This window comes from Perca flavescens, chromosome 11 (assembly GCF_004354835.1).
Source record: "Perca flavescens isolate YP-PL-M2 chromosome 11, PFLA_1.0, whole genome shotgun sequence".
NCBI lineage: Eukaryota > Metazoa > Chordata > Actinopteri > Perciformes > Percidae > Perca > Perca flavescens.
Window position 1 is genome coordinate 24,059,973 of NC_041341.1, and position 12,325 is coordinate 24,072,297.

The window sequence follows — 12,325 nt, forward strand, 5'->3', positions numbered from 1 at the left end:
TTGTCTTCACACTGACCTGCTAAAGTCGTAGTTAACCAAACAAAAAGCCAGACCTTGAAAAGCTTATTGTATTTAGATGTAATGTAGTACTGTATAATTGATGATATATAGGTATTAAGAAACATGCTGGGAAAACCATAACTGAGCGTACTTGATTAATGCTCTGAAACTAAAAATAAGTACATTCTAGAAACTTAATTATTAAGGGAAATGAAGTCCAACCATATTTAGTAAAGATAATCCAAAGTATAATCTACAAGTAACCCTGTTCTACCATTTATCTTACTGTGTTCACACTGAGCAACACTACCAAAGTCAGCTGTGAGGTTCTTGCTGCTGTTGGCTGAGCTGTAAGAGCCCTCTATCTTGGGAAGTCTAAGTGAGAGAAGCTATCATCTCAAACTTAATCAGGGACCCTTACTGGCATGATACTTAATCAAAATACTTTTGCATTAAAATTTCAGTAGGAGAAAATACAGGAGCCTGATAAGAGGGTCAACAATTCCTCTCCGCTCAACAAGCTGAAGTTGTCATACGGCTGCTTTTTGAGAGCCATGATCTGCCCATCATAGAGGAGGTTACAGACTCTATAATTATCCACCTCACTCACACTAAAATCAAGCTCTAAAACCACATAGTATTTGTAGACATACTTTAAAGCACTGGCCGGATCCACTCTGGCCGGTCCTTCATTCCCTGCTTCAATCTTTGCTCAAGCAGCAGTCGATTACTCCACCTACAGACAATCTTCAACCACTTCCTGGTAATGACTGCTCTGGAGAAAATGATCAAGGTGCTTTTGGTGCTATTATAATATAAATAAATGCCCTGCTTCCGTTTACCTGGCTCAAAAATCTGCATACGCTAACACACACAGGCTTTCCGGTGTTTCAAAGAAATCTGGGACCCATCAGAATGTGTTACTGTAGCACCGTCTACCTGCCGCAAATCATTCTGCAACTGCGCGGGAAAAGTCGAACCAGGGCAGAGGCCTTACTAAAAACTATATAAAAATAGCATTCTTTTCACTGTTAGTCTTGTTTGCTGTTACAGGTCATTTAAGACCATTATATGAAAAATGACAAAAATATCCTAAAAAATAAAGGGAAAAAGCATCAAACATCAGACTGGTTGACTGGCTTAAAATGTTTAGACAAAGATCGCTACATACATGTCGGTGCAATCCCAGCTTCTCACACCATTCTCTATGTTTCTCCCTTATAATTCCTTCCACGTTAAGTGCAAAGAAACATGTAATTGCACAGAAAAAGACAAATTAAGTTACTGAACTGGAAAGCATAAGGAGTCACAGGTGAATTTTCAAAAAGATTGTTGTTGAAATTAAAACAACTATTGACAAAAAAATGCAACGTAGTTCTAGGCCCATAGAAGGGGTCAACTAGAATCAGGCTATAATAACTTAACATAAACTGAATAAAACTGTACAGACTAAACTGACCTTAAACTGAACACAAAGGGGAAGATATACAATGGCTGATCAGACAATTTACACAGGGGTTACACAAAGACAAACACTACCATCTAAACTGCAAATTAAACAAAACCAGACAATTAGTATAAATATATTTCCAAATAACCTAAAGAAAAGCACTAGTTTACTTTAAATAAATAACCAATATCCCTAAACTAGAAATTCCAATATCCCCATGGTGTGGTGGGTGTCGTGTTTTATTTGATAGATAATGAGCGTGATTCACTGTTATCTAGCGCAACCTCTTTATTGTGTAGCAGCATTCAACGGCACATTTTACGTTTCTCCCGTGTGTCACTCTCTAAAGTGTCCCCCCCCAATACACAACTCCAATTAAAAGATTCCTACCCATATAGCATGCAATAATACCACAGTGGGTACATTATGACTTGTCACTTCCTGTATTTAAAAGCTTTCTTTAAGGGGGCACATCTTTTGCTCTGGCCTGCCTAGATGCCTCTCCAGCAATAACAACCACCAACAGCACCCTCAGCACTGGTAACACAAATAAAAAGACATTAGAACGACTTAAGGCAACGTTATCAATAGACAAACTAAAGTGTGGCTATTTAGAAGATAACTGAATGTGTGCATTACAAATAGAAACTAATGTACCGCCAACAATACTAAAACATGAGTATGATGTATGAAACAAAAGCTATGTGCTATTGTCATTTATCTGTTTGCTGATGTAGGTGCAATGTGCATGAGGTCAAAAGGTCACACTCAATGAGAAGAAAATTAAAGTCTAAGTGTAAACTATAAAGAAAACTATGGTGTGTGCAGGATGGTAACTGACATTTAAATCAGCTGTGTGGCGCACACATAACTCAGACATTTGATTTTAACATAGACTGCTTTAATACTTTTGCATCTATATAACAGGGCTCCAGAGTGCGACCAAAATTTGTAAGGGACTAAGATTTTTTCTAGGTTGCACCGGTGCACCTAACGTCCTCGCATCTGCTGCCTCTCCACGAACAAAGCGATGTCATTTATATCGATATGGTTTAATGTTGCGTTACATGACCCATTCCTCCTCACACATGGCTGCCCTGCAACATGGAGAGACACAGCGCCGCCGGTCCAAACTGCTGACATTTGTCTACAGTTTTAATTCTTATTAACACAGCTGTATATTGTTAAGTATGAGAGGGAAACCTGTATTGGTACCAGTGTTTCCGCTGGTAACTCTCTGTTATTGTGGCCACCACGGCGAAAAACACATTAGAAGTTATTAAATGCAACTAACTTCAGTTTGTTGAGTAAAAGCGTGTAAGACGGAGCCTGATGGACCTGGGCAAGAGATGTGACCCATGGCCAGAATATCATAGTTCATAAAAATGCAGCTCAGCAACGATACAGACATTTCATAGTCTACACAAGACGTGTGTAACGCCGCTGACCTGCCAAAGTGCATTCGACCCATGCTGGACCCATTCATGAATCATCCGTCACTCTGAGTAGCATCGCCCTCCCCCTCTCTCTCTTTGTCTCCCTATGTCTTTCTCTGTTTTATTTTATTTTTATTTATTTTTTTAAGATTTCAGCCTTTATTTTGCTATAAAGCTGAAGACATGAAAGGGGAGAGAGAGGGGGGAGGACATGCAGGAAAGGGCCGCAGGTCAGAGTCAAACCTCTATATATACCAACTGAGCTATCCGGGCGTCCTCTTTCTCTTTTAATCAGTCTGTTATTGTTGTTGAAAACAAGTGAAGGAGCTTTCTCAGATATATATTTATATCCTAGGCTATTTATTTCAGATAACTTTCATTTACATGTGTTGCAGGTGTATATTTTCAAACTGGTAAAGGAAACCCTGTCTTTGCATTCTATTTTAATCACAATCTGTTTTAATAAAAGAGCTTGTGAAAAGTGGCTTTGACTTAAAACTGAACATTTAGCCCACTTTGTAAAAACATACAGAGCTACATATCGTGAAAAATTTGAGTGCACCTAAATTTTGTGCTGGTGCATCTAAATAAAAGAAGTTAGGCGCACCAGTGCAACCAAGGCAAAAAGTTAGTCTGGAGCCCTGTATAATCTCACATACCTGACAACAGCCAAATAGCATTCAAATCAGGCTACAGTGGATATACCCCAAAGCCTTGTTAATCTCAAATCAATTCAAGCAGAATTATAAACTATAAATGGAGTGCGTACTAAAAATAATTCTGCCTGGTCAATACTCTAAATACTCCAAAACTGAGGGTCATACGTGCACATTTAAAGACACACTCTCACACACATGTATACTAGTCAGTGTAAGACCTAGACCCACTGTCAGCAGCGTATTTAGTCAAGGAGAAGCAGCTGGAGGAGTAAGGTAATGAGATGAGTGTCAGTGTCAGCCAATCACTCCACTGTGACTTGGATGGATTTTCCTCATCTGGAGACAAGCTTAAATTCTACAGACCTATAGAGAGCAAGGTGGTGAGAGACAATAAATGGCTAGGGTGCAGCCTTCATACTTATTAAGCATTGGACTGACCGGTTCTCCAGGTTTCCCCACAAAAACAAATGTGTTTGCTGACTCCCCGGACCACTGAAGTACGTTCTCAAATAAATAAATAAATTAATTCATAAAAAGTTCCATCCTCAGGTTTTCCCACAACAATCTGAGACATTTTCTTCCAACTTCAAACCAAAGATTTTAAATACGCTACAGTGTTACAAGGCTGTTAAATTACTCCTTCAATAGCAACAGTAACAATAAACGACAACGTCAATAAACAAACACACACAGACATAGCGTATTATCAGTCGCCCGATTACTGTTGGCATGCTTCCAATGAAAATCTCCACTCCCTCTATCTGCCTGCCACACCAGGCTTTCTCATTTACAGCTACAGTATCATTGAGCACTCGGCCATACCAAACATATGACAGAGAGAGTGACTGAGAGTTTAAATAGCTATTATAGACAGATAAAAAGTACTTCTACATAAAAAAAAGGTGTGTGTGTGCGCATGTGTGTGTGTGTATGTAATGTACTGTAGTTTAATACAGGGATGTAATGGAAAGTAAAAACAAGTCACTTTTTTCATGCATATATTTACAGTACATGGGTTAGTAGTATACAGTACAATACAGTAACAGTCAAATGGCACTGTTGTGTTTTTGGCTTCTTGACAGTTTTAAGATGGATTATTACTCTTGCTCTCTTTTTAGCTCTACTTTGGCATCTGCCAACTTCTAAGGAAAGTATCTAGGTCTTAACTTGCTACAGTAAATGTTTGACTTTCTTTACCTACCAGTGACTTGTCTAGGCTGTGTGCTGTTTGGGGCCTGCTTATCAGAGTTTTTTTTTTACTGAAAATGGCAGCCTGCTTCATGAAAAAGAGTTAATGAGGGACTGAACAGTACAGTAAATGCACTGATCAGATACATGCAATGTAGTAAGCTTCTGGAAGCAAAGGGTGCACACACTGCAGCTGCAGGCTATCCTCTGTGGATAATTCCCACAAGGTGTTGGGGCTGTGTGCACGAGCAAAGGGATGAATGCAAAATTATGGTAGACCATATGGAGACAGCGACAGCATTGTTGGTAGGTGACCAGAGCTCAGAGGGCATTGAGAGGTTAGCGTTACTGGACCGTGCCATCATCACAAACGCTCATCTAGTTTTTGTTTCTGATGCTTATTAAGCCGCTCAGCAGATGGACAATAATCCGTGCCATGATTACCATCAGAAGCAGTGGCTTGTAACTCATACTTAGCCAGAATAGCTCATCTGGGGGACATTCAGGGACAAAGGACCGCTCTGACCTCAGATGTGGCACTGTACTGTATATTTTCAGTGGTAGAAAATGTTGTATTTTTGTCCTGTGCAAGGCAGTGTTTAAGTGCAACTTCTACAAGGTCCTCCTGTTTATTCAAAGCACGGTAGCCAAGCTCAACTATTGACAGTGTTTACTTATGGAAGTGACATTTGCAACTTTATTTAATTCAGTCAGTTACTGGCTATTGGGATGACATTTTGCTGGCTTCCCTAGCAGGGGCCTGTAAACCTCAGAGACTCGCCAGCTTTATAGGCATTCAATAATCGCACAGGGCACTATTGATGAAGTTGTTGGGCAAGGAACAGATACCACAGCAGTGCAGTGCCTACTTAATCCTGATGAGGGTATTTATGAAAAGAAAATGGATGAAAATGCGGCTCAGGGGCAATTCAGTCTCATTTCAGTCTTTTTTGTTTTTATGTAAAGACCTCACTGTTTGCATTCCCTCTATAGCTGACTGGCACTGTGATTGTGTCAGAGACAGTGATGGATACATTCTGGTCTTGTCTGGTGGTTGTCTGTTGGAGACACATGGGCGCTGCATGGAAGCCATTTAAAACCAGCTACAACACATCTGTCGCTCAAAGTTTGTGACTGATTTATGAGAGAAAGATAGATGGATAGAGAGCGAAAATCTTTCCTTTTTCATAGGAAATGGCTTTTCAAACTTACTGAAAAGCTTCAAACTTACAAGGACACCACTTCTATCTATTTATCTATCTATCTAATTACCTTGTCACTTTTAATAGTTGGTGCCTACAAACGTGGTTCATTATGTGATTTTGCTTTTTTTGTACTCCATATGTTTGTCATTATTTAAAAAATAATGAGAGGATTAACAAGGCTACTCACAAGCTCGCTGTCTATGTCGAAACATTGCAGACAAAAAAAAAAAAAAAAAAAAAAAAAACTAAATTATCTTTTAGACCCAGCCAGATATGCATTTCCACCCATTGGCTCATAATCTTCTAATTAATTACACATATTGGAAAATCCTGAATTATTATGATTCATTGCCTTAATCCATCACTTCTGAGATGAAATACTCTGCAAACAAATGAAATCAATTTAATCACACGGGCAAATAGGGTATACTTCATATATGGAACAGAGACATTGAATCTCATTGGCATTCTCTGCTTTAATGTGCCGGGGAGTGAAATCCATCAAACAGATAAGATGGATTTGTTTTTATAGAACAGCCGTAAGTTTTAAACAATATGAAGATTCATCTGTTCGTGCAGTCTATTCCTGCATCATAGGCAGTATGTTAAACAGTCTCAGTGTCTTATAGCATGTCCTCCTGGGGTAGGCAGGCCGCACCAATATAAAGAGCAGAGACTGGGTTTTATACAACCTTTACTTTGATATACAGGCTCAGATGTAACATATTGAGCATGGAGACAAATTGATTCGATCATGCAGCGAGTAGTTGGGGTGCATCCTGAGGTCTATTATTTAGGGCCTGCCCACGTTCCTGCACACACATGTGGACATATCACAAATGCGATCAACGAGCTTTGCAGTTAACCTGCAACAGTTCACACTTCCTATTTCCCCACTCCGCTCAGCACAGATGGTTTTGTTGCGGTTCACTTGACAGTCAGCGGCATTTTAGGCTCATGCTGAGCTATAGGATTTCATAGTGTTTCATTAGAAATCCCTTATGGAGAAAAACAACCATATAAACGTCACATAGCTCCAGACAGATTTCAAAAGTCAGCAGGCTTACTGAAGGCATGCTTGAGGGAGCAAATGGGTGTGTATATATATATATATATATATATATATATATATATATATATATATATATATTTCACCTGACATCACATGCCACAATGCCCCTTTCCTCTTATCTCAGCGCCCTGCCCCAAGGGTGCAATAACAGTTTATTACACCTATCCTCACTTTATGACACCCTCCCACCCCCCCACCCTTGCAGCGGCCCCTACCCTCCATCCCGCTCCCCTCAAGCCTACGCTAACTGTTATTGAAAACACCCAGGTCTGCCATATATCATTCCTGAGCAGCACATTATGCTATGTGCAACCTAGCTAATCACCACCAGCTCATAAGGGTATTGTCCAGGTCACATTGGAATAGTTGCACTTATCTAATATCTGCTTAGATGTGGAAGTGTTTAAAACACAATCCCATTTGTCTTTACAACCTGCGTTGCCTTGAGGCAAAATCCTCTTTCCCCCATACATATCCATGGTGTAATGATGGGGAGTAAATATGTTTTGAAAGATTTTGCCAAAGTGGTGTGGCAAAAAAGGGTAAATAGTTTATTGCTAGCCAAGAGGGTAGAGCACAGTGTTTCAGAGAGAATTGAGGTATATGTGGTATAAAGAAGAAAAGGACAGTCTAGTGTATAGTAGGATGTGTAAGGGATTTGGATTAAAATGCAAGGCGTCAGTTAAGATCTTTCAGGGTGGAGGTGTACAGAGAGAGAGGTAACAGCTCCTGGGTGACAGTGTGACAAGACTCAGGGAAGGACCCGTCACCCCTCCGTCACACTGACGGCTCCTCTGTCACCAAGAGGGTGCAGAAGGGAGAAACCACTCCGCCAAGGCAATGCAAATGAAACTAATTTATAATGCTTCAAAAGAACGGATGTCAGAGTCCATATCTTTAAGGTGGCCTCAATTCAGCAGCTTTTTCTTTTTTTTTTTACAAAATGGGCCTTAGATTAAAACACTGATGACACGTAATGCTGTCATTGTGTTTTTCAATGAATGTGTCAACAGAATCTCGATAAGCAACCGCTGCAAAAGTTGCAGGAGGTTGTTGGTTGATTGTTGTTTTGGTTTGTGAACAAAGCTTTCTGATTCCACCCAGACTATGGGATTCATGTGCTTTTTTTCTTATTCGGTGTTTATAAATATATATATATATATATATATTCATATATGTGTTTTCATGCTAGGGTGGGCAGCAACAACTGATTGGGCAGATGGCCCGTGTCGTCACGAAGGGGAGGGTGGGGGGTGTCAAGGTGTGTGCTGGGTGAAAATGGGTTTGTTTAATTACTTGTCAAATGAGCAGCCCAGCTAGCCGCTAAAGAGCTTTCATGTGCCCCGAGGGGTGATGTGAGGTGTGGTTGGGGTGCAGTGAGGTCCAGTGACTTCCTAGTCTTACATGACCAGGCCTGCTGAGCAGGTGCTGCAGCTCACTGCCCATGGGCTCATGTTTACACCCAATTGTCTCTGAATGATTATTGTACCACAAGTTTGGCACACAAAAACGCAAACTAACTTCTTCGTATATGAAACCTCGGTTCCCATACTGGAGGTGCTTTCGTTTTATCTCGTAGCTGTATTAACACTTTCTCATCCCTCTCTGTCTTAGTATGTGCTGGTACAGAGAACAAGCTGAGCACCCTGTCGGACCTGGAGCAGCAGTACCGCACCCTGAGGAAATACTACGAGAACTGTGAAGTCGTAATGGGCAACCTTGAGATCACAAGCATCGACCGCAGCCGGGACCTCACCTTCCTCAGAGTAAGGACTAAACTAAATTATAAGGGGTGCACGATTCAGAAAATGTCACGATTTGATTCAATATCGATTATTGGGCTCAAGATTCGATTCAAAAATGATTCTCGATTTAAAAAGAAAAAAATTCACAGTATGTAAATGTAGTTACTTTTCCCATGTGATTGCAGTAGACATACCGTATATTAGATTTTTGGAATTCTATGAATCGATTTTGAATCGGTAGAGCTTGAATCGCGATACAAATGCAAATCGATTTTTTTTGCACACCCCTAAAAATTATACAGTAAACTGGTTGTGAAATGTACATATATGCACACAATTCTTAACTGGCAACTAACCATAGGAGGTTTAATGCACTTGATTTATCTGAAAAACATTAGTGACATGTTGTTAGTTAAACAAGATATATCTTGACCAAGATATCACTGTAAGGTTGGTGATTGGATGGGGCTACAGCTACTTATGGTCTCAGCTTGCACAAATAGATGCAATGTTGTCCCTCCTGGCTTGGTGTGCATAAAGTAGACAGAATATACATATATTTGGATTGGAAAAACCATCCAAACATGCACGTCTTGCATCGTTTGTACAAGTAATTGTCCAAATCTTAGTAAAAAGTTCAGAATGTGAACTTTTTAATCACCCTCTTTTCATTTGACCTTGTTGCCCAGAGAATGCCCTGTGCCCAGATCCTTTTCAACCACTCAGCACTCAGATTAGTGTCTACAAAGCCAATGATAAGCAGCAAGGAATGTTGTTCTAATCGCGGGTAATCAGATTTCCTCTCTTTTCAGAGTGTCTAACTGATTGTACGCTCGCACCATTGTGATCTGAGGCATAGAATAATCAAAGTCCAAATAACATGATCTGGCTAATCTTCTTTCTGATTAAACGTGATTCACAAGCAGAGAAGAAAAAGTGCTATTGCAATGAACATGAATACAATTTCGGAAAATCTTCAGATATTTAAGAGCCAACTGATTCACACTGTCAAAGAGAAGTACAGGTATGACACATGGTAACAGTATATTAGCAGTATCTATAGCCAACAGCAATGTTGTTCTCTGATGCTGAGGAAGTACATGTTGTTTGGGTGAGGGAGCTGAGGTGGGATTGCCTACATGAATGCTTCCATTTAGTTTTGATGGACACATGCATACACACACAAACAGGGTGAGCGGGTAATGACAGCCCCCAGCCCTTTAGGGGCCAGAGCAGTAATAGTGTGGTAATGAGAGGTCAGAAGGAAGCAAGGGAAGTTAAAAAGGAAAAAAAAACTGCCTGTTTTTTTGGTGAAGTCAGCTGCTACTGTTGACCTCTGTTGGTCTTCCACTTCTCAAGAACATCACCCTAGACCATTCAGGCTGCAGGGCAGCGGCGAGAGGGGGGGAGGGGGGGCTCCCCTGGTGTTACGCTTAAGTGCTGACTGCCTTCATGGCCTGGTATTGCTGTGTGAATGAACTGGGTTTCAGATGCTTTGCACAGAAGCCAGTCCTCCAACAAGGCAAGCTGGGGGGTTTAATATTTTTCTCCTTACAGCGATGATGGGAAGTTAATATGACAAAATAGTTTGTATACATCAGGTACGACTTCTCTTGTGTAATCAGTTTGAATGGACCAAAAAAATTAAGACTGATCACAGCAGTAAATCGAGACAGAATCATTAAGTTCTGCATTGTGCAGAGCAATACTGACAACACCCCCTGCGATGCAAAACGAAACAAAGATGATATTAAGAAAGAGGCAGCAATGGATGGTAAAGTGCTACCATTAGACCCCTGCAGAGGTAATAGGCCCCACTGACTCAGATGAAAAAAGATGGTAAGGGGAGATAGAGATACAGTTCAAGACCAATTGTGATTTGAGGTTAAACTACACATAACCAATTTGTATTTTAAAACAACATGTACACTCCCACCTTTTACAATGTCACATCTGTACAAGCTGGTATTACACAATACCAGTAGCCAGGTTGAAGTTATGGTGCTTTTGACTACAGTGCCCTCTTTACCTGTGTACTTCTACATTACACCACTACTCATTTACAAAAACGACTCCCTGTGGCGCCAACTTGCCAGGTTCTCCACCTTTCCGCGGTTGGCAATTAACGTGGGTTAATTGAAGATGCTAATTAGGAACACAGGGTGCCAAACAGCAAGGGAGCAAGAGGGCAGGGTGCAGTGTGTATTTTTAGGGAATATTATTATTATGATAAAACACATTAATAACACGGTTCCCCAGGGAGGGGAAAACTTCACCTTGAGGTAGAGAAGAAGGGAGGAAGTGAAGAAAGAACGATTGTGCAGCAGCTTACCATACCACCTGTCTCTGGGAGGTGATTGAAACTGATGCCTGTGCATTGGCTCTTTCTTTTCAAGATAGCCAAGAGATTGATGGCTGCCTCCCAAAGCCCCTCAAACAGCTTTAGCAGTAAATAGAGTCCATCTTCCAAACTGCCTCCACGACAGATGAATCAACGCTCACACTGTGATTAACTGCATTTCTGTGCTGAGGCTTTCTCCCCACTTTCACATATGCACATTCAAACCAACAGCACAACAGTGAGCTTTAACCACACACAGTGTTTACATCGTTTAAATCATACCTAAATCCATATTCTCATTCCTTTAAATCTTTCTCTCATATCAAAAGCAGAACACACATTTGCATACTGAATGCGTGCACATTAAGAAGTTAAGAAATAATGTCCAAATGTGATTTTTTCATTATGTGAATGGGAAACAGAGGAAAGCAAACACAAACTTTGACTTCTTTCTTTTCCCTCATGTCACTTTCTTGCGTGTGCTCATGAACTGATCTGTGATCATGAAATATGAATTTGTCCCTCTCCTCCCCTCTTCCCAGTCCCAGTAGGAACCCACAGTCACCCAGTCAGATTGGATTGTTTGTCTTGCCATTGCAACCATTAGTAAACATGTCATTTTTTCCGCCCAATATTAATGCAGTGATCAGATTACTAAGCAGCCCAGCACCAATTCACTGACTCCCCTCCTGTAGCTGCTGATAAATTATGGAATTATCATTTACAAATGGGAACATTTCATATTTTCCACAGGCCTTGTGTTATTTGTCTAAGAAAAGAGTAGAGAAAATGTAAATGAAGCTTAAGGATCTGGATCACTTGTTCTTCCTTACGACATATTACACATGACATATTTTCACTTGCTTTATTTGAAATGTTTTATTTTTCAAAAAGTATTTCCTTACAAAGTAATGATCTAGAAACTAATATAGATATATTTCTATATATTGCAGTCCAATATAACACAACCACAAATTAAAGAAATGTCCTTAAAATGAACCATTGGAATGAGGCTGCATGATTAGGTTATCTTTAAACTTTCTTTGTTTTATTAGGATGGCCCATGCCTTAACGCCTACTGTATGTACTAAAGGGGTCTTACATGCAATGATGGTGGTGGTCTGTTAATGTGACCTTCAATGACACTTAAGTGAAGTGTTCACTTGACCACACCTGTTTAAAAATGTGTCAGCTCTTGCAACGATGCATACCAGATGGAGAACTATGTG

At 40.3% G+C, this 12,325-nt stretch overlaps 1 protein-coding gene across 3 annotated transcripts in view; it reads left to right on the top strand.

The window, feature by feature from the left end:
• erbb4b (erb-b2 receptor tyrosine kinase 4b) overlaps positions 1-12,325 on the top strand; it is a 356,219-nt gene that overhangs the window by 167,427 nt on the left and 176,467 nt on the right. For all 3 annotated transcript variants that reach the window (XM_028591051.1, XM_028591052.1, XM_028591053.1), the window contains exon 2: positions 8,625-8,776. In XM_028591051.1, coding sequence (XP_028446852.1) covers positions 8,625-8,776 — 152 coding nt within the window. The remainder of the gene's footprint in view (positions 1-8,624; positions 8,777-12,325) is intronic.